This window comes from Dryobates pubescens, chromosome 2, assembly GCF_014839835.1.
Source record: "Dryobates pubescens isolate bDryPub1 chromosome 2, bDryPub1.pri, whole genome shotgun sequence".
Lineage (NCBI taxonomy): Eukaryota > Metazoa > Chordata > Aves > Piciformes > Picidae > Dryobates > Dryobates pubescens.
In genome coordinates this window covers 4,977,587-4,999,573 of record NC_071613.1, presented here as the reverse complement: position 1 = coordinate 4,999,573, position 21,987 = coordinate 4,977,587, and the positions used below count along the sequence as shown (strand labels likewise).

The following is a 21,987-nucleotide window of genomic DNA, read 5'->3' as shown; positions in this document are numbered from 1 at the left end:
GCCCCCTTGAGCCCCACGCCAACCCTCCGCATCCCAGGCGAACCGAGCCCCACATGAACCCTCCGAGCCCCACATGAGCTCCATACAAACCCTGCAAGCTCCAGAGGAACCCTCCAGGCCCCACACCAACCCCCCGTGCCCCACGCCAACCCCCTGAGCCCCACGAGCTCCACACAAACCCTCCATGCCCCACATGAACCAAGCCCCACATGAACCCTCCGAGCCCCACATGAGCCCCATACAAACCCTCCAAGCTCCAGAGGAACCCTCCAGGCCCCACACCAACCCCCTGTGCCCTACAAGCCCCACACCAACCCCCCATGCCGCCGCCAACCCCCTGCAATCCATGAGCTCCACACAAACCCTCTGTGTCCCACACGAACCGAGCCCCACACGAACCCTCCGAGCCCCACATGAGCTCCATACAAACCCTCCAAGCTCCAGAGGAACCCTCCACGCCCCATACCAACCCCCCGCGCCCCACGCCAACCCCCTGCGCCCAACGCCACAACACCAACCCTCCGTGCCCCACACAAATCCCCCCGCCCCATGCCAACCCCCCCGCCCCACACCAACCCCCTGCACCCCACGAGCCCCATGCCAACCCCCCGCACCTCCTACCAACCCCCTGTGCCCCCCGCCAACCCCCTGCACCCAACGCCACAACGCCAACCCTCCGCACCCCACGCCAACCCCCCGCGCCCCACACCAACCCTCCACGCCCCCGCGCCCCACGCCAACCCCCTGCACCCAACGCCACAACGCCAACCCCCCGTGCCCCACACCAACCCCCCGTGCCCCCCGCCAACCCCCCACGCCCCCGCGCCCCACGCCAACCCCCCGCACCCCACCCCAACCCTCTGCGCCCCCATGCCAACCCTCCGCGCCCCATGCGCCCCACACCAACCCTCCGCGCCCCACGCCAACCCTCCGCGCCCCACGCGCCCCACGCCAACCCTCCGCGCCCCACGCGCCCCACGCCAACCCTCCGCGCCCCACGCCAACCCTCCGCACCCACGCGCCCCACGCCAACCCTCCGCACCCCCGCGCCCCACGCCAACCCTCTGCGCCCCACGCGCCCCACGCCAACCCTCCGCGCCCCCCGCGCCCCACGCCAACCCTCCGCGCCCCATGCGCCCCACACCAACCCTCCGCGCCCCATGCCAACCCTCCGCGCCCCACGCGCCCCACACCAACCCTCCGCACCCCATGCGCCCCACGCCAACCCTCTGCGCCCCATGCGCCCCATGCCAACCCTCCGCGCCCCATGCACCCCACGCCAACCCTCCCCGCCCCCATGCACCCCACGCCAACCCTCCCCGCCCCCATGCACCCCACGCCAACCCTCCCCGCCCCCATGCACCCCACGCCAACCCTCCCCGCCCCCATGCACCCCACGCCAACCCTCTGCGCCCCATGCACCCCACGCCAACCCTCCGCGCCCCCATGCACCCCACGCCAACCCTCCGCGCCCCCATGCGCCCCACGCCAACCCTCTGCGCCCCATGCGCCCCACACCAACCCCCCGCGCCCCACACCAACCCTCCGCACCCCCCGCGCCCCATGCCAACCCTCCGCGCCCCCCGCGCCCCACACCAACCCTCCGCGCCCCCGCGCCCCACACCAACCCCCCGCGCCCCACGCCAACCCTCCACGCCCCATGCGCCCCACGCCAACCCTTCGCGCCCCATGCACCCCACGTGCCCCACGCCAACCCTCCGCGCCCCACGCGTCCCACGCCAACCCTCCACACCCCATGCGCCCCACACCAACCCCCCGCGCCCCACACCAACCCTCCGCACCCCCGCGCCCCACACCAACCCCCCGCGCCCCACGCCAACCCTCCACGCCCCATGCGCCCCACGCCAACCCTCCGTGCCCCACACACCCCCTCCGAGCTGCACCGAAGTACTAACAGCTAACCGGGATTTGCCAAGTAGGTTGGAAGTAGCTGAGCTTTAAGGTCCCTTCCAACCCAACCCAACTCTTTGGGGCAACAAAAGAACAAACTCTTCTATTTCACGTGGCAAACGGAGCATGGATTGAAGCAAGGCCTAAGGCAGAGCTTCAGCACTAAAGGCGGCAGAGGGACTTCCCCTGAGGGTGTCTGGGACAGGCCAAGGGGGAATGGTTTGGAGCTGAGGCAGAGCAGGGGCAGAGTGGAGCTGAGGAAGAAGTTGTTCAGTGCCAGGGTGCTGAGACTCTGGCACAGGCTGCCCAGGGAGGCTGTGGCTGCCTCCTGCCTGGGGGTGCTCAAGGCCAGGCCGGATGAGGCCTGGAGCAGCTGAGCCTAGCTGAGAGGTGTCCCTGGGCATGGTGGGGAGGGTGGAGGGGATGAGCTCTGAGCTCCCTTCCAGCCTGAGCCACTCTAGCTTTCTAGGAAGCCCTTTGGGTTTTGATCACCAAACAAAGGAAGGATGCTCCTGCTTTGTGCAACCTGAATTCTGCTCCACATGCACCCAGGCTGCCAACAGGAGCTCAAGATGCTCCACCACCACCAACTGCCCAATCTCACATGTCTGTTCTCTCTCTGCCTCCAAGCAGCCAGTTCCTTGGATGCCAGTTCTTCTGGGCTCATCTTGATGAGGTGGTCTGGAGTAACCTCTCCTTTCAGGACTTTCTTAAATAAGATCTAGAAGGAAGAAGAAAAAGTGAATTGTTGCTGGCAAGACCAAACCAGCAGGCAATGAAGCAGGAAATGAAGCAGGAAAGCAGCAGTCTGGAGAGCTGCTGGGATCAGGTGGCTTTGGGTCCAGTGCTGTCCAACATCTCTTGTCACCAACACGGACAGTGGCACTGAGGGCACCTTCAGCAGGTCCGCTGAGGACACCAAGCTGTGTGGTGCTGGACTCACTTGAGCACACAGATGGCTTCCAGGAGGATCTTGGCAGGCTTGAGAAGTGGGGCAGTGCCAGCTGCAGGAGGCTTAACAAGCCACAGCTCAAGGACCTGCAGCTGGGTCAGGCTGCTGGCTCTTGTCCAGCTTCTCACCCAGCAGCAGCAAGTCCTTCTCTGCAGGGCTGCTCTCAATCTCATTGCCCCCAACCAGGACTGGTATCCTGAACTGCCCTGACCCAGGTACAGGACCTTGCACTTGGCCTTAGAGAACCTCAGTGAGGCTCTCCTCAGCTCATGTGGCCTTGTACACCCTCATGAGTTCTCCTCAGCCCACGTGGCCTTGTACACCCTCATGAGTTGAGAGTGGTGAAGCCCTGGAATGGGTTGTCCAGGGAGGTGGTTGAGGCCCCATCCCTGGAGGTGTTTAAGCCCAGGCTGGATGAGGCTCTGGCCAGCCTGATCTAGTGTGGGGTGTCCCTGCCCATGGCAGGGGGGTTGGAACTAGATGATCCTTGTGGTCCCTTCCAACCCTGACTAATACTATGAGTTCTCCTCAGCCCACTCAGAATCATAGAATCAATAAGGTTGGAAAAGACCTCAAGGATCATCAAGTCCAACCTGTCACCCAGCACCTCATGACTACTAAACCATGGCACCAAGTGCCACATCCAATCCCCTCTTGAACACCTCCAGGGATGGGGACTCCACCACCTCCCTGGGCAGCACATTCCAAAGGCTAACAACTCTCTCAGTGAAGAACTTTCTCCTCACCTCCAGCCTAAACTTCCCCTGGCGCAGCTTGAGGAACCTCAGTGAGGTTCTCCAGAGCCCACTTGTCTCCCATGTCCCCCAGAGCACTGTCCCCCGCAGTGTGAGGCCGAGCAGGCTGCCTGCAGAGCACAGCAAGCAGCACCTACGTTGTTCTTGGGGTCTTTGAGGTTGAACATCAGGCTCCTGTACTTGTTCTTGTACTTGGAGTCAGTGTCCCGAAAGAAAGAGAACAGCTCCCGCTCGATCCTGGTGGCCACCTTGGCTGCTCTCTCCTCAGGGATCTTCAGACTGGAGTCAGTCAGCCTAGGAGAGGACATAGAGGAGAGGGGAAATCAACAAAGGATTCCAAGCAGCTTTTATCCTTGCCTCTGCCTTCTGACACCCAACCCAACAACTTCTTTCATTGAATCCTCTGTGTTTTACCTCTTCATCAGGATTTCCTTCAGGGACTGCTTGACACTCTGCCTTATCTGGTCAGCAGAAGGCTTGGAAGCAGGGACAGCCGGGAGGTGCGGTGCAGGAACGGAGCCTTTCTCATTCTTCTTCTTCTTCAGCTCTGGCTTCTCATGGACACCTAGGAAAAACACCAGGAAAACACTGTCAGCTCCTCCAGCTGCTGCCAGAAAGCTGGAATCCTGCTGAATGGCATCGATTTTACTCTCAGACTGCTAAGAAGTGGCCTTCCAGAAGAAGAGAAGGGACTCAGAGGGTGGTTGTGGGTTTGGTTTTCCTTCTTATTCCATTTGGATTCTGCATTCCAGATTCATCCAGGGGAAAAAAAATACATCCTTGAAAGAAACAAAGCAAGAGCTTGCCCCTTTGACTACAGGGATTGGCTTTTACACAGGACCAAGATGCATGGAAGGGGTGGGGTTGGAAGGGACCCTGAAGATCACCCAGGGCCATCACCATCACCTGGACTACAGAAGATGGTTTCCAACCCTAATCCTGCAAAGAACATCACCATCCTGCACCATGCCTGTCCCTGAGACTCAGCCTGGAGGGCTGTACCTGGCTTTGAGGCCCTTTCCAGCACACCAAGGGACTCTTTGCCCAGCTTCTCGTTCTTCTCCTCAGGGGAGCGCCGAGGGCCTGCAGCACCCTGTGTGCCTTTCCGAGCAGGAGGCTGTTGTCCTTTCCTAGCATCCACATCTCTGGCCTCTGCCACGTTCTTCCCATCACCAGATTCCTGCAACACACAGGTACACAAGTTAGCGTGAGGGCTACAGTGGAGAGCAGCTCTGGGGAGCAGCCCTGGGGGTGCTGGTGGCCAGCAGGATGCCCAGGAGCCAGCAAGCTGCTCTTGGGGCCAAGAAGGCCAAGGGCAGCCTGGGGGGCACCAAGAAGAGTGTGGCCAGCAGCTCAGGGGAGCTTCTCCTGCCCCTCTGCTCTGCCCTGATGAGGCCACAGCTGGAGGCTGCTCTCCAGCTCTGGGCTCCCCAGTCCAAGGACAGGGACTTGCTGCAGAGGGCACAGCAAAGGGCTGCAGAGCTGCTGAGGGGCCTGGAGCAGCTCTGGGAGGAGCAAAGGCTGAGAGCCCTGGGGCTCAGAGCCTGGAGAGGAGCAGCCTGAGGGGATCTGATCAGTGCTGATCAATACTGCAAGGGTGGGGGTCAGGGGGCTGGGACCAGGCTTGGTTCAGTGGTGGCCAGGGACAGGACAAGGGGCAAGGGGCACAGAGTGGAACATCAGAAGTTCATCTGAGCATGAGGAGGAACTTCTGTAACTGGAGGGTGCTGAGCCCTGGAGCAGGCTGCCCAGAGAGGTGGTGGAGTCTCCTTCTCCGGAGGCTTTCCAAACCCATCTGGATGTGTTCCTGTGTTGACCTCCAGAGGCCCCTTCCACCCCCTACCATTCTGTGACTTGCAGTTAAGCTCTCTGCTGAAGACCACTCCTGACTCCAGCTACTTTTGAAGGTCAGGGGAGCCAAGGAAAGCCCTGGGGCAGTTTGAGGCAAGTACCCATAGGAAGCCATGGGATGGTTTGGGTTGGAGAGATCCCCTGGGGCTCTTTAGCTCAGAATTCAAGCCCAGGAAGCAGAAGGGATTCAGCCTTCCCTGGGCAGGAGGTGAGACCCACCCGTCTGAAGATCTTGACTTTGTGCTTCCCAGAGTCCTCTGCCTGCTTGCTTTTGTCAGCCCCGGGAGGGGGCTGCTTGGCCATCCCTTTGTCACCCTCAGGGCCTCTCTCTTCTCTCTGCATGTCCAGTCTGCCTGGAGCCTCTGCCCCACTCTGCTCCAGGCACTCCATCCTCCTGTCCTCCTCGGCACAGCATCTCACACAGACGTACTCCTTGTCTTCTTCTCCCATCTGCTGCGCCTGGGAGAGACTCAGCCCCACGCAGTCCCCGTGGAACCAGTCATCACACCTGCCACAGCCCACCATGAACCTGAGGAGAGAGGCAGCAGTCAGACACAGCCTGCAGACAGAGCAGGTACCACACCCTGGGGGCTGGAGGGACCTCTGGAGCTCACCCAGGGCAGGGCACACAGGAGCACAGCCAGGTGGGGCTGGAAAGTCTCCGGAGAAGGAGACTCCACAGCCTCAAGGGGCAGCCTGCTCCAGGGCTCAGCACCCTCAGCCCATGCAGAAGGAGGCACTTGCTCTGATCTGGGCATCTCACCAGGCCCCCCTTACCTGGACAGTGATTTTCTCAGTAGCTTTACATCCATCTCCAGCCTTACACCATGGGATGATCCTCCTGAGAAATGGGGTTGGGATTTTTTGGTGCCCTATTTGCCTTTCTTTTTTAGCAGTAGTCCAAGAGTCTTTCAAAGCTTCAGGGTGGCTTTGGAACCTTCCCCTCAAATCCTACCCAGCAGCAGTTTTTCAGGCTGCTATTACAAAAGCAATCTGACAGAAATGTATCCAAAAAGTCCCCACAGCAATTCAAAGAGGAACCCACTCCCCAGACTCTCCACAGCAGGGCTGTGTTGGAAAAGACCTGGAAAACTTCATGCAAGGTTCACAGAGACATAGAATGGGTTGGGTTGGAAGGGACCTTCAAGACCATCCAGTTCCAACCCCCCTGCCATGGGCAGGGACACCTCCCACCAGCCCAGGCTGCTGAAGGCCTCATCCAGCCTGGCCCTGACCACCCCAGGGAGGGATCATTCAGTTACCATCTCCTTTTTCTTTCCCATCATCCTTACAGCAGAAGGCTATCAACAGCCACCATCTCCCTCAGCAGTAAGAGGTGATGGAACCATCAAGGATGGAAAAGACCTCCCAGATCATCCAGTCCAAGCATCAACCCAGCACTGCCAAGTTCACCACCACACCATGTCCCCAGGTGCCATGTCTACATGTATTTGAACACCTCCAGGGATGGTCACTCCACCACCTCCCTGGGCATCCTGTGCCAGGCTTTGAGAACTCTTCCAGTCAAGAAGTTTATTCTCATCTCCAGCCCAACTGTCACAACTTGAGGCCATTTCCTCTTGTCCTATCACCTGAGACTAGGAAGAAAAGACTAAGCTCCCCCTGGCTCCAACTTGAGGCCATCTCTTCTCCTCCTGTTCCTGCTGTGACAGCTAAGATGGGAACATCTGGCTGCTCTGAATTCCTTTGTATTTTACACACCAGGAATAACAGCAGCAAGCTGCTTTTTACTGCCCTTCTTGGTGGTGATGATGAGAGCAGAAGGTTGGGTCCCACCTACATCTCTCCAGCTTGCAGTGCCTGTTTGGTTTGGCCTCAACAAGGGAGATGCCACCTGAGTTGCTCAGCTCTTTTATTCAGAACCAACTCAGTCTCATGGAATTGTTTGGGTTGGAAAAGCCCTCTGACATCATCTAATCACATCAGCCCAGCCCCACCACAGCCACTAAACCCCAAGTGCCACAGCCACACCTTCCTGGAACGCCTCCAGGGATGGGGACTCCACCACCTCCCTGGGCAGGCTCTCCTGCAGCAAAGGCACTTTTCCTTCTCTCCAACCTGACCCTCCTCTCAGATCACCTCCTCGTCTCCTATCCCATCCCTATGATTCCAAAGACCAAACTCCATCTCACTTCCAGCACAGCTTTCACCTCAGGACTTGCTCCAACCACTCTCTTATCCCAAAAGTAAAACTCACTTTGGGTATAAAGAGGATTTCCCACCTGTTGTAAAGGTGACTTGGGCTAAAAGGAAACTATTTTGGTGAAAACACTAAACTTAAATTAACTATCACCAAGACTTAAGTGTCCCCTGCTTGGAGGTGCTCAAGGCCAGGCTGGATGAGACCTGGGCAGGTGGCAGGTGTCCCTCCCTGCCCATGGCAGGGGGTTGGAGCTGGATGAGCTTTGAGGGCCTTTCCCAACCCACTCCATGAATCTATGATTCTGTGTCCAAGCATCAATGGCTGGACCTGCTCCTAAAGGTCTGTTCCAGCCAAAATGAGTCATCATTAATGAGAGGAAATGGCCTCAAGTGACACCAGGGGAGGGTGGAACTGGATGATCTTGAAGGCTCCTTCCAACCCAACCCATTCTAGGATTGTATCATCTTTAAGGTTCTTCCAACCACTCTGTGACTCTGTGAAGGTCCCTTCCAACCCATTGCAAGACTCTGTGCTCAGTGTGAGAAGAATCAGAGAATCAATAAGGCTGGAAGAGACCTCAAAGATCATCAAGTCCAACCTGTCACCCAACACCTCATGGCTACTAAACCATGGCACCAAGTGCCACATCCAGTCCCCTTTTGAACACCTCCAGGGATGGGGACTCCACCACCTCCCTGGGCAGCACATCCCAATGGCCAACAACTCTCTCTGGGAAGAATTTTCTCCTCCCTCTCAAGCCTAAACTTCCCCTGGCACAGCTTGAATGTGGACTTTCTCTCTAGTACAGCCAGTGTGAGGAGCCCTCCTGGGCAGGCAGGGCTTTGTCACTATCCTCACAGCAGTGACCACACATAGAGTCTCAAATGGTGCAGGAAGAGCTGCATGCACTGATGCTCTGTCTGCTTTCCCATCCCCTGGGGGTGTGTCTGTGAATTTAGGCTTAGACTACATCAAATTGATGGATTCCAGGCTTAAACTATCCCAAATGATGCATTTTAGATTGGAACTACATCAAATCAATGCATTTTAGACTTAGACTACATTAAACAGATGGAATTTAGGCATAAGCTACATTAAACAGGTGGAATTTAAGCTTAAACAACATTAGATAGATGCATTTCAGGCTTAAATTGCATCCAACAGATGGATTCTAGGCTTAAATTACATTAGCTAGATGGATTCTGGGCTTAAACTCTACTAAGTAGATGGATCTTACTCTTAAACTACACAAAGCAGATGGCTTCTGGGCTTAGACTACATGACCCATGGATTTTAGAGATGGATTTCAGGCTGAAACTACAGCTAGCTCTGCCATCTAATCTCTTTCTTAGGTGAGGAATTGATCTGCAAACTCTGGTTCTGTATCATCCCAGAGATCTCTTTTGCAAGAGGATTCCAGGAAAAAGATCTATGGATCTTCCTACTCTGGCAAGGAGCTGCTCTAACCACTACTCCTCCATGTAACTACTACAGAGCAAGCTTAGGGCAACCCTCACTCTCCAGAAGTGGAAAGGAACTCTCCAGCTTGCTTCATTCATATTATGGAGTGGTCTGGGTTGGAAGAGACCTTTGAGGTCACAGAATCATGGAAAGGTTTGGGTTGGAAGGGACCTCTGAGGTCACAGAATGGCTTGGGTTGGAAGGGACCTTTGAGGTCACAGAATGGCTTGGGTTGGAAGGGACCTCTGTGGTCACAGAATGGCTTGGGTTGGAAGGGACCTTTGAGGTCACAGAATGGCTTGGGTTGGAAGGGACCTCTGAGGTCACAGAATGGCTTGGGTTGGAAGGGACCTCTGAGGTCACAGAATGGCTTGGGTTGGAAGGGACCTTTGAGGCCACAGAATGGCTTGGGTTGGAAGGGACCTTTGAGGCCACAGAATGGCTTGGGTTGGAAGGGACCTTTGAGGCCACAGAATGGCTTGGGTTGGAAGGGACCTTTGAGGCCACAGAATGGCTTGGGTTGGAAGGGACCTTTGAGGTCACAGAATCATGGAATGGCTTGTGTTGGAAGGGACCTTTGAGGTCACAGAATCATGGAATGGCTTGGGTTGGAAGGGACCTTTGAGGTCACAGAATCATGGAATGGCTTGGGTTGGAAGGGACCTTCAGGATCATCCAGCTGCAACCCCCTGCCAAGGGCAGGGACACCTCCCACCAGCCCAGGTTGCTCAAGGCTTCATCTACAAGTTCTACAAGGATCCATCACAGGCTCCACCTTGTATCAGTGCAAGCAATCAGCAGTAAAGCTTTGGGAACACTGAAGCTGGGTCTAGAAAGTCCAAGCCCAGAGCTAAGTCCAGCTAAAGAGTCAAGTGCCTCTGGCTTAGCAGATATTTGGTGGCCTCAGCTAAGGTGGTGTTTAGCAGGAGGAAGCCAACAATGCAGCCAGTTGAAGCTACTGGCTGAACAGCTACCAACTACAACTGCTACAAGCTGAAGCTGGACTAAATCCAGACCTACTGTGACCAAAACCTGATCTGTTTGCACTAAACCCAGCTCTATGTTGACTAAACCCAGATCTACCTTGACTAAAACCTGATCCATTTTGATTAAAACCAGATCTATTTCCCCCCCACCCCCAAGTTTGTAAAGTCAGACACTGGAGACCAACTCCACTGGGCCAACCTTTAGCAACCAAACCAAAATCCACATCAAGACCTAGACCCTGGCTGAAATTTGCAGAAGGGCTTAACACTGCAGAGCCTAAAGGACAGAAGATGCTGAACATCTTCCAACATTTAACTGGCCAGCAGATGGAAGGTCTCCAGCTCAGCTCACATGTACCAAGTGAGCAACAGAGGTGGTGGATGAGAGTGTGGCGATGTGGAGCTTCAGGATGTAGGGTAGTGGCCATGGGAGCTGGGTTGATGGTTGGACTTGATGATCTTCAAGGTCTTTTCCAGCCTTACTGACTCTAATCTATGGTGGATGGGAAGGATAGGCATCCAGCCTCACATCTTTAGCTCAGGTCTAGCAGGAAATGAAAAGGCCAACAAAACAAAGAAACCTGTCATGAATTCAGCTCAGGAAAGATCTCCACTTGGTGTCACTTCAGACACCAAGAGGCCAGATGGCATCCAAGCCACCTTTACTGAGGGAGGTGGTGGGTTGGAAGGGACCTTTGAGAGCACAGAATCACAGAATGGTTTGGGTTGGAAGGGACCTTTGAGGTCAGAGAATCACAGAATAGTTTGGGTTGGAAGGAACCTTTGAGGTCACAGAATCATGGAAATGGTTTGGGTTGGAAGGGACCTTTGAGGTCACAGAATCATGGAAATGGTTTGGGTTGGAAGGGAGCTCTGAGGTCACAGAATCATGGAAATGGTTTGGGTTGGAAGGGACCTTTGAGGTCACAGAATCATAGAATGCTTTGGGGTGGAAGGGACCTTGGAGATCACAGAATTGTTTGGGTTGGAAGGGACCTTCAAGACCACAGAATCACAGAATGGTTTGGGTTGGAAGGGACCTTCAGGATCATCCAGCTGCAACCCCCTGCCAAGGGCAGAGACACCTCCCACCAGCCCAGGTTGCTCAAGGCTTCATCTACAAGGATCCATCACAGGCTCCACCTTGTATCAGTGCAAGCAATCAGCAGTAAAGCTTTGGGAACACTGGAGAGGAGGAACAATGTCTTTGCTGCAAGAGTGGTCAGGGACTGGCAGAGGTTGGCCAGGGAGGTGGTGGAGTCCCCATCCCTGGAGGTGCTCCAGCAAGCTGTGGCCATGGCACCTGGGGCCAGGGTTTGGTGGCCATGGTGGGGCTGGGTTGCTGGCTGGACTGGATGGTCTCAGAGGGCTTTGCCAACCCAAAAGATGCTGTGATCTCAGGCTCACTGCTGGAGGTGGGACCACCCCTTTGGTTTCATTCCAGTCTTCACAAGGAGGTTTCAGCTTAAACCATGAACCTTCTGCAGGCTAAACCAAGACTAAAAGGAGTCCCTGGCACTGTCCATGCAGCCTGCACTGTGTCCTAGGGATTGCTTCTCTCCTGGGCAGGCTGCCCAGAGAGGTTGTGGAGTCTCCTTCTCTGGAGACATTCCAGCCCAGCTGGCTGTGTTCTGTGTGCCCTGCCCTGGGTACCCTGCTCTGGCAGGGGGTTGGGCTGGGTGAGCTCCAGAGGTCCCTTCCAATGCCTCTCTTTCTGTCATCCTGTGGCTCCAACACTACCAACCAGGATGTGGTGGTTGCAGCTGTCCTGTTTAAACACAGTTAATACAAAATGGTCCCCCAAAAGATTGGGCATGGACAGAATGGGCTGGGTTGGAAAGGGCCTTCAACATCATCCAGCTCCAACCCCCTGCCATGGGCAGGGACTCCTCACACTAGCCCAGGGTGCTCAAGAAATGGAACACCTCCAGGGAAGGGGCATCCATGATCCTCCCTGGGCAGCCTGTTCCAGGTCTCACCAACCTCATTGTCAGGAATGTACAGACTCAGAGCTGCCTAAAGTTCCACAATTTCTCCTAGGCTATTTCACACCACTCAGCTGCCAGAGAGCAGCCTCTGAGGCTGGAGCAGAGGACACTTGACAGCAATCATGCAAAGAAGCCTCTTTAGCAGCAGTTCCCTTGGACACCTGTATCTGCTTCACTCACACAACATCCAGGGATGACACTGGGCAATGGGCAGTGCTCAAAGGCTGCTGAAGCCTGGCTTGAAGGATCAAGGATGTCCTCTTGCACAGCTGTCTGCAGAGGTTGTGGTATCTTGGACTAGTAAGACACCAAAGTTTCTGCCTGGAGGTTGCTTCAAAGGTGGAAGTGCAGAAGGGTTTACCCATGTTGTAAGGCTGGATGGGAAGATGTAAAGCTGAAAGAGAAAGAAAAAAAGGTGGTTGAAAACAGGAAGAGTGCCACAGACAGTACCAGAGCTGCTGGACTGGGGCTGGGCTACCAAAAATGACATTTTCTTGAGGAAAACTCTAAAGAGTGACAGCTGACAGCCCTGGAAATGATTGGGACCTGGGGACTAAGTGTCTGACCTCAGGGCAGGAGAGGGGATGCTGCCCCTGAGCTCTGCTCAGACCTCACCTCCAATCCTGCCTCCAGCTCTGCTGTCCCCAGCAGCAGAAGGACACAGAGCTGTGGAGGCCACAAAGATGATCCCAGGGCTGGACCAGCTCTGCTGTGAGGCCAGGCTGAGGGAGCTGGGGGTGCTCAGCCTGGAGAGGAGAAGGCTCCAGGGGGACCTCAGAGCTGCCTGCCAGGACCTGAAGGCATCCTGCAGGAAGGCTGCAGAGAGACTTTTGCTGAGGGTGTCTGGGACAGGCCAAGGGGGAATGGTTTGGAGCTGAGGCAGAGCAGGGTCAGAGTGGAGCTGAGGAAGAAGGCAGAGCTTCAGCACTAAAGGCTGCAGAGGGACTTCTCCTGAGGGTGTCTGGGACAAGCCAAGGGGGAATGGTTTGGAGCTGAGGCAGAGCAGGGGCAGACTGGAGCTGAGGAAGAAGTTGTTCAGTGCCAGGGTGCTGAGACTCTGGCACAGGCTGCCCAGGGAGGCTGTGGCTGCCTCCTGCCTGGGGTTGTTCAAGGTCAGGTTGGACAAAGCCCTGAGCAGCTGAGCCTAGCTGAGGCTCCAGAAACATGGAGCATCACAGCTCTGTCTCATGTATGTCACAGAATCACAGAAGGTAGGGGTTAGAAAGGACCTCTGGAGATCATCCAGGCCAACCCCCAAGCCAAGGCAGGGGGACCTAGAGAAGGTCACTCAGGAACACATCCAGGTAGGTTTCAAATGTCTCCAGAGATGGAGACTCCATCACCTCTCTGGGCAGCCTGCTCCAGGACTCAGCACCCTTCAATTCCAGGAGTTCCTCCTCATGTTGGGATGGAATTTCTGATGTGCCACTTTGTGCCCCTTGCCCCTGTCCTGAAGGCAGACACCTCACAACTTCTGAATCTTTTGCTCATGCAACTCTCAGGTTTGTAGGAGTTGGTGCCTCCTGTCCCTGCCAAATCTGCTGTCTCTGCCTCTGCAGGTGGCTACCAAATGATTCCCAGAGATCTACCCTGACTCCATGTGTCCAGTGCTGATCCTGAAGTAAAACAACATCCAACACCACCCTGCTGCTGCTGCTCCTGCAGCAGGCACAGTGAGGTCACCCTGGGGCTGTGACAGCCCTGCCTGAGCATCCCCCAGGGACCTTGCACACAAAGCAAGCTATGAACCCATGCCCATGTGGTATCTGCAGCCTCAGCCACCCCCCACACTCAGGGGTACATCAACAGCAGCTTCCTGCTGCTGCATTCATTGGGGGAACACAAAAATGGTCAAGAGGTGACTGCTGGGGTTGGGATGAGAAGACCTTCAAAGGTCACTTCTGACCCAGACTGTTCTGTGATTCTGCTCTAAAGGTTTCATCAACATGAGGTCCTGTAAAGCTCTTAGGTGAGACTGTGCTGAGTTTGCAGATGACACTAACTTGGGTGGCAGTGGTGATCTGCTGGAGGGCAGGAAGGCTCTGCAGAGGGACCTGGCCAGGCTGCATCCATGGCTGAGGTCAATGGGAAGAGGTTCACCAAGGCCAAGGGCTGGGACCTGCACCTGGGACACAACAACCCCAGGAAGGCTCCAGGCTGGGGACAGAGTGGCTGGAAAGCGCCCAGCAGGAAAGGAGCTGGGGGTGCTGGGTGCCAGCAGCTGCAGATGAGCCAGGGGGTGCCCAGGTGGCCAAGAAGGCCACCAGCAGCCTGGGCAGGAGCAGCAGCAGTGTGGGCAGCAGCAGCAGGGCATGGATTATCCCCCAGCTCCCTCAGCTGCTCCTCCCCAGCCCTCTTCTCCAGATCCTTCCCCAGCTTGGTTGCTTTTCTCAGGACCTGCTCCAGCCCTCAAGGTCCTTCTGGGAGTGAGCAGCCCAAACCTGAGGTCTTCCCTCATGCTCCTCCTCTCCAGAAATGCCAGAGGTGACTCCAGCAGATCCTCTCAAGAGACTGAGCTGTGTGCACCCAGAGCAGCTTTCCAGAGAGAAGCTGCAGGGTTCCATCTCTTACCTTACCCACCTTAAGGCTTTGAGCCAAGCTGGGAGCAGAGGCTTTATGTGGAAGATCTGAAGGTGGACCAAGAGTTTCTCTCTGCCTAGAGCTTTCTTTTGGATGGACAATGCCTCGGTTTGTGGGCTAGCAACAGGAGGGGTAAGGAACACGGGTGCAGGGTGCTGGGAACCAGAGCAGCCGGTAAGAGAGGAGAGGAAACAGCCCCAGGCTGCTGCTGTGCAGGCAGCCCTGAGCTGCTGAGCCTCACACACCTGTTGCCATGAGGCTTCCTGCAGAAGCCACACTGCTTGCTGGGCACCCAGGCCTGCCTGCCGTCGGCAGCGGCGCAGGGCTGCTCCAGGCCCTCCCTCCGGACGCTGGCGATGTTGTCTGGGATGAACAGGGGAGGCTCATCCAGGGACAGGCTCCTGCTGCTCCTCCTCTGCCGAGGCTGCAGAACCTTCTCAGGTCTTCTGGGTCTGCTTTTGTCTCTGTCCTCCTCCTTCTGATGTTCCAGGACGGGAGAGTCTTTGGTGTCTGCCTCCTCCTTGGCGGAGCTGTTTGCTCTCGGCAGGGCTGCAGGTTGGTGCTTCTGGGGCTGGGCCGGCTTCTGAGCAGGGCTGGCAACGTGCAGGGGGTGCTGGGGGTCTCTCCCAGAGCCTTGATGGGTAGGGGATTTCTCACTTGCCCTTTGAGCTGGGGCCTTCAGGGCTGGCCCAGGAGCTTGGCCTCGGGGTGCCTTCTTCAGCACGGTGTTGCTCTGCTTTTTAAGCCCCGGCAGGCAGCTCTTGGCCTTCGGACCCGGATCCGACTCCTTCTTCCTGATCTTAACTGGGTTGTTTTGGTGCCCCTCCTGCTCAGCTGCATTCCTCTTCAGGCCTGCACCAGGGGGACTGTGAAGAGCTGAGCCAGCGAGCCCAGCCCTCGTCCTGGACCGTGCAGGCTCTGCCTGGGCCGTGCCCAGCTTGTGGCGGGCAGCTGCAGGTGGCTGTGGCTTGGTCTGTGCCGCGGGCTTGTCCTGCCTGGGCCTGACGCTCCTCTCACACTTGGAGGAAGCAGTGCTCTGCTTCTCAGCATCCTGCAATCGTGCTGCCTCAGGAGCTTCTGCTGCAGGGCTGGGCTGCTGCTGCCCAGCTGGGTTGGGCTGCTCAGGAGCAGTGCTCTCCGAGCTGCAGTTTCCTGCCCCAGCGGCAGCCAGCTCTGTGCTTTTCAGGTCTTTCTGATCCAGCTCTGTGCTGTCCAGCAGCTCCTCGGGTGCAGGGGCAGATGTCTCCATGGCATCACCTGCAGGTTCTGCTCCATGCTCCCTCCCTGAGAGTGCCTTTTCCTCAGGAGCTCCCACGCTGTCTGAACCCAAGCTACAGTTAATGCCCTCAGCTCCGGAGCTGGACAGGTCTGGAAAGGGCTCAGAGACGTCACTTGGATCCACCCCAGCTGAGGGAGCCTCAGCTTCTCCACTTCCCACACTTGGCTCATGCTCTTCTGGGTTCTTCTCCAGCCCCTCTGGCTTGTTCTCAGTCTTTTCCTCTGCAGAGATTTCAGAGCCCATTGGCTCACTCACATCACGGGCTTCATGCTGAACCACAGTGCCCTCAGTGTCCGCAGGCCCTGAGCAGACAGACTCAGCATGCCCAGGTCCAGCTGCAGCCTTTGTGACCTCCTTTGTTTCTCCAGGAGAAGAGGCTCCTGCTACATCAGTAGAGCCTAACTCTTGGGATGTTTCCTCAGCTTCTGCCTGCTCAAGGCTTTCATTGCCCTCTTTGGGAGCAGAAGGAGATTTGGTGTCACCTTGGGGTGCTGCTACTGCTGCTGTCCCTTCCACCTGTCCTGACAGCCTCGTACTGCGCCTGACCTCTCTGGGCTGCTCTGTCCTGGGGGCTGCAGCAGTCTCTGTGTCTTTGGCTGGACTCCTCTCTGCTTTCTGCCCAGCTTTTGGAGCAGCTCCACTCTTTGCAGAGGGTTTCTTGGTGCTGACAGGAGGGGCAAGGTTGGAGCGCTTGGCCAGGGTGCTCTGCCGCAGGCTGCGCACTGCCTCTGGGGAGGGAAGGAGGAAAGGGCTCAGCTGGGCCACAGCCAAGGACAAGACTCACACACAACACACCTGACCCAGCCTGCCACCAGCACAAACAGGCTGCCTCCTACAATGAAAAACCCAAAGGAAGGAAAAGAACCCAAACAACATAAACAAAACCCCAGACAAACAAAAAAAACCACAAACAACAGGGCGGGGGGAAGCCCCAGAACAACAAAAAACAACCCAAAGGAGCAAACCAACCAAACAACCAACACAAACCACAAACAAGAGTCCCCAAACCACCACAACAAACCAAATCATCCACAGCAAACCAAATCCAAACCAACCCCCCTCCAAAAAAACCAAACCCAAACCAAATCCAAACCAAACCCAACCAAATCCAAACCAAACCCAAACCCAACCCAAACCAGATCCAAACCCAACCCAAACCAGATCCAAACCCAACCCAGACTAAATCCTAACCAATCCCAGACTAAATCCTAACCAAACCCAGACTAAATCCTAACCAAACCCAGACTAAATCCTAACCAATCCCAGACTAAATCCTAATCAATTCCAAACCAAACCCCAACCATCTTGAATCATTAGGAGCTGACAGTGGAAACACAGAATGATAGAGGTCAGAAGGTGCCTCTGGAGCTCACCCAGCCCAACCCCCTGCCAGAGCAGGGTACCCAGAGCAGGGCACCCAGAGCACATCCAGCTGGGGCTGCAAAGTCTCCACAGAAGGAGACTCCACAACCTCTCTGGGCAGCCTGCTCCAGGCCTCAGCACCCTCACAACAAGGAAGTTTCTCCTCCTGCTGAGGTGGAACCTCCTGGCTTCCAGTTGGTGTCCACTGCCCCTTGTCCTGTCCCAGGACACCACTGACCAGAGCCTGGCCCCTTCTTGCCCCCCACCCCTCAGATATTTACAGACATTGCTCAGACCCCTCTCAGCCTTCTCCTCTCCAGGCTCTCAGCCCCAGGGCTCTCTCAGCCTTTCCTCCTCACAGCCTCCCCTGGACTCTCTCCACCATCTCCCCGTCCCTCTGGAGCTGGACAGCCCAGCACTGGCCACAATCCTGCAGCTGTGGTCCCAGCAGTGTGGAGACAGTCCAGGTGCCAGCACATCAAGCCCTGTGTGATCACCTTGTGCCATCAAGCGTGGCGACTTCCTCGGGGAGGTGACTGCCGCCGCGTCCTCGGCACGGCTCCTCAGGGTCCTGTTGGGCAAAACAAGCTCATCATCATCAATGGTGTCACTGCCACTCTCCTGAACTCCTTCTTCATCCATAATACCATCAAGACCAAGAACTGGAGAAACAAAAACAAACAAAGAGCCTAAAACTTAGCAGGTGCTGGTGAGCAAGAGAGAGGAAGGGGAAGGGGAGGGGAAGCCAAATTCGCCACCTCCAAACAACCCAAAGGGGCAAAGTGAAGACAGGCAGGATGCAGAACTCCAAGGGAGGGATGGGGAGAAGCAGCCATCAGCTTCCCAGCTCTGTACACAGCCCTCAGAGCTGGGGGGGCGGGGAGGGACACTCACAGGTGTGCTGGGTCTGTGCCTCAGGAAGGGCCCCAGGCTCGGAGGATCAGCTGCTCCTCACTGCCCCTTCCCACCTCGGGGGAAGTGAAGGCAGGCAACCAGCAGAAAGAGCTGAGCCAGGGGTGCAAGGAGCTAGGACAAACCCACAGCGCTCACCCAGGAGGAATCTGAGACAACTCTGAAGGCCCAGCCCAGCTCACACATCTGCACCTCCAGCAGAGCTCTGAGTGCAGCATGCTGCAGGCCACGCAGGAGAGTCAAGCAAGCCTTGTCAATTGCTGTCCACAGAGGGCATGGCTTGGAAGGGATGCTCCAAGCTCATCTTGTTCAGCCCCTGCAGGCAGAGCAGGCTGCACAGCAAGGCTGAGCTTGAATGTCCCCGGGGATGGAGCCTCAACCACCTCCCTGGGCAGCCTGCTCCAGTGTCTCCCCAGCCTCACTGTGCAGAACTTCCTCCTGATGCCCAACCTAACCCTGCCCTGCTCCAGCTCCAAACCCTTGCCATCTCTTTGAGGCCATTTCCTCTTTCCCTCATTGACTCTCATGAGGCTCTCCTCACACCACCTCTCCAGGCCCCTCTGGATGGCTCCCACCCTGTCCTCGAGTCCTATCAAGCACACTGCTCAGCTTGGTGCCTCCTGCACAGCAGCACTAACCTGAGAAGGATCCCGGGGTGGCTCCCTAGGAGGCACTCAGGCCACTGGGGCAGCCTTCTCCTCCCTTGGGCTCTAAGGGTGGCCCTGCAGTGGCCCTACACAAGCTCCTACATGGGGTCAGCGGCTCCTGGGCCCTGTGGGGTGGGAGGTTGGTGAGAGCAGGACAAAGCCCCGTGTGCTTTTACAGAACACAGAGCCTCCCTGAGGCTGGAAAAGCCCTGTGAGACCAGCCAGCCCAGCCAGCCCCCCGGCCCCACCACGGCCTTTGCCAAAGCCTGGCCCCAAACGCAGCGCTTCAGGAACAATGGACAGCGATGAGCGCAGCAAGTAACACCACTTGGAAGCGCTGAAGCCACACAAGGAGGAGCAATCGAGTCAGGCAGGGCTGGGATCCCAGCCACAAGCACCTGGCAGGAGGAGCTGGAGAAAAACAGAACACAAAGAAAGTAAAAAAGGTTGGGGGGGGGGGGGGGGGGGGGGGGGGGTGGAACCCAAAAGCAAAAGGCCAGAAAGCAAAGGCCGAGCACAGCCACCAGGGCCTGCCCGGGCTGCAGCTCACAGCTGAGCTCCAGGCAGCCTCTGGGGAAGGGCAGCCTGGGCAGCAGGGCACCCACAGGCTGCACCTCTGGATGCCCAGGAGCTGACAGCAGAGCCACAGACTGGCAGGGGCTGGAAGGGACCAGCTGCTGGCACCCGGCACCCCCAGGGCCTTTCCTGCTGGGCACTTTCCAGCCACTCTGCCCCCAGCCTGCAGTGGTCAACAAAGCAATCAAAGTTCATTCTCTCCTCCAAATAACTCATCTCCTGGTGGCAGCTGTCCTGAACACCTGGCCTTGGGTCTCACAATATGCAAGCAGCCCAGGGGAAAATGATGCAGATTTCAGTACAACTTCCATCCACACAGCAGCTGAGATCACTCCACCTGGCACAGCTCAGCTCTGAGCACAACACAGGCACAGAACCACAGACTGGCAGGGGTTGGAAGGTGCCTCTGGAGCTCACCCAGTCCAAGCCCCTGCCTAGAGCAGGGCACCCAGGGCAGGACACCCAGGACACATCCAGCTGGGGCTGCAAAGCCTCCAGAGAAGGAGACTCCACCACCTCTCTGGGTGGTGTTGACTGGTGAAACCAGGGCCATGATTTGGCTTTCTCTATCAGCTGCCCAGGGCTAAAAGAGCAGCAGGAGCTTGGGGCTCAGGTGTCCCTCGTGTGGCTGGGACAAGAGAATGGATGCTGGACTGACAGGGTAGGGGGGAGTCACAGAATCACTGAGTGGCAGAGGTGGAAGGGACCTCCAGAGATCATCAGGGCCAACCCCCTGCTCAACAAGGGGCACCCAGAACACATCCAGCTGGGGCTGCAAAGTCTCCAGAGAAGGAGACTCCACAACCTCTCTGGGCAGCCTGCTCCAGGGCTCAGCACCCTCACACCAAGGAAGTTTCTCCTCCTGCTGAGGTGGAACCTCCTGGCTTCCAGTTGGTGTCCACTGCCCCTTGTCCTGTCCCAGGACACCACTGACCAGAGCCTGGCCCCTTCTTGCCCCCCACCCCTCAGATATTCACAGACATTGCTCAGATCCCCTCTCAGCCTTCTCCTCTCCAGGCTCTCAGCCCCAGGGCTCTCAGCCTTTGCTCCTCACAGAGATGCTCCAGGCCCTTCAGCATCCTCAGAGCCTCCACCACTCTCTCCACTGTCTCCCTGTCCCTCCTGAACTGGGGAGCCCAGCACTGGACACAACACTCCAGCTGTGGCCTCACCAGGGCAAAGTGGGAGGTGAACCTCTCTGGACCTGCTGCCCACACTCTTCTTGGTGCCCCCCAGACCCCACTGTCCCTCTTGGCCACAGGGCACATTGCTGGCTCTTGGGGACCTTGACCCCAGCACTCCCAGGCCCTTCTCCATGGAGCTGCTCCCCAACAGGTCCCCCCTCAGCTGTCCTGGCACAGAGGTTGTCCCTCCCCAGGGGCAGGCCCCTGCCCTTGCCCCGGTTCAACCTCTGGAGTTTCTGGAGCTGGGGGCTTCCTCATTGTGTTTGAGCCAGAACTGCCAGCCCTGCATCTCCCACAGCAGCCCAGCAGAGAAGCTGGGTGCAGGCCCTGGCTGGCAGCTCCTGCTGTGCTGAGCCAGCCCTGAGCCCGGCGTGGGGACACACAGACTGATAGGGCACCAGCTGCAGCCACCTGATAACCACCCCCCAGCCACTGCCTGCTGGGAGCTGCAGCCCGGGGCACATGGGCACAGCTGGCAAAGAGAAGCTCTGTACTGCTCCTGCAGCCTCCACCTGCACCCAGGGACCTGACCATGGTCAGTGGCCAAGGGGGAGAAGAGTGTGGCCAGCAGGCCAAGAGAGGTCACAGGATATCACAGTATCACCAAGGTTGGAAGAGACCTCAAAGATCATCCAGACCAACCTGTCACCCAACACCTCATGGCTACTAAACCATGGCACCAAGTGCCACGTCCAATCCCCTCCAGGGATGGGGACTCCACCACCTCCCTGGGCAGCACATTCCAATGGCAAGCAACTCTCTCTGGGAAGAACTTCTTCCTAACATCCAGACTAAACCTCCCCTAGCACAGCTTGAGACTGTGTCCTCTTGTTCTGGTGCTGGATGCCTGGGAGAAGAGACCAACCCCCACCTGGCTACAACCTCCCTTCAGGGAGTTGCAGACAGCAAGAAGGTCTCCCCTGAGCCTCCTCTTCTCCAGGCTAAACAACCCCAGCTCCCTCAGCCTCTCCTCACAGGGCTGTGCTCAAGGCCTCTCCCCAGCCTCGTTGCCCTTCTCTGGACACCTTCAAGTGTCTCAATGTCCTTCTTAAAGTGAGGGGCCCAGAACTGGTCCTGCTCCCTCCTCTACTCTGCACCCCTGGAGAGGCCACATCTGGAGTGCTGTAGCCAGTTCTGGGCTGCCCTGCTAGAAAACTACAACAAAAATCTTATCATGGCCAACTGCAGAGCTGAAGCTCCCTTCCCTGGGCACTTTATGATTTATCACCCCAAATACCGTTCCAAAACTGATTACCCTGAGATGTGTTGGACATTACTACCCCTTGACTTCTTTCAACTGATGATACCTTCATTGAAACCAAGACCTCAGTCCCCTGGCTCTGCCGAGTGGCTGGAAGCAGCAAGCTGCTCTCCATGAA

At 56.9% G+C, this 21,987-nt stretch overlaps 1 protein-coding gene across 6 annotated transcripts in view; it reads right to left on the bottom strand.

The window, feature by feature from the left end:
- The window catches only part of PHF3 (PHD finger protein 3), a 38,310-nt gene that overhangs the window by 11,939 nt on the left and 4,384 nt on the right, over positions 1 to 21,987 (bottom strand). Inside the window, exons 1-8 of one of the 6 annotated variants that reach the window (XM_054169529.1) lie at positions 18,840 to 18,926; positions 17,787 to 17,951; positions 14,894 to 16,655; positions 5,689 to 5,998; positions 4,621 to 4,798; positions 4,033 to 4,183; positions 3,756 to 3,912; positions 2,516 to 2,632 (exon numbers count right to left, since the gene is read on the bottom strand). In XM_054169529.1, the coding sequence (XP_054025504.1) occupies positions 2,516 to 2,632; positions 3,756 to 3,912; positions 4,033 to 4,183; positions 4,621 to 4,798; positions 5,689 to 5,998; positions 14,894 to 16,655; positions 17,787 to 17,931 (2,820 nt within the window). In that variant the 5' untranslated portion in view covers positions 17,932 to 17,951; positions 18,840 to 18,926. Of the gene's footprint in view, positions 1 to 2,515; positions 2,633 to 3,755; positions 3,913 to 4,032; positions 4,184 to 4,620; positions 4,799 to 5,688; positions 5,999 to 6,083; positions 6,144 to 6,246; positions 6,418 to 12,248; positions 12,460 to 14,893; positions 16,656 to 17,786; positions 17,952 to 18,839; positions 18,927 to 21,987 lie in introns of those variants that run through there. The other 5 variants (XM_054169520.1, XM_054169538.1, XM_054169562.1 and 2 more) reach the window with 5 other exon arrangements.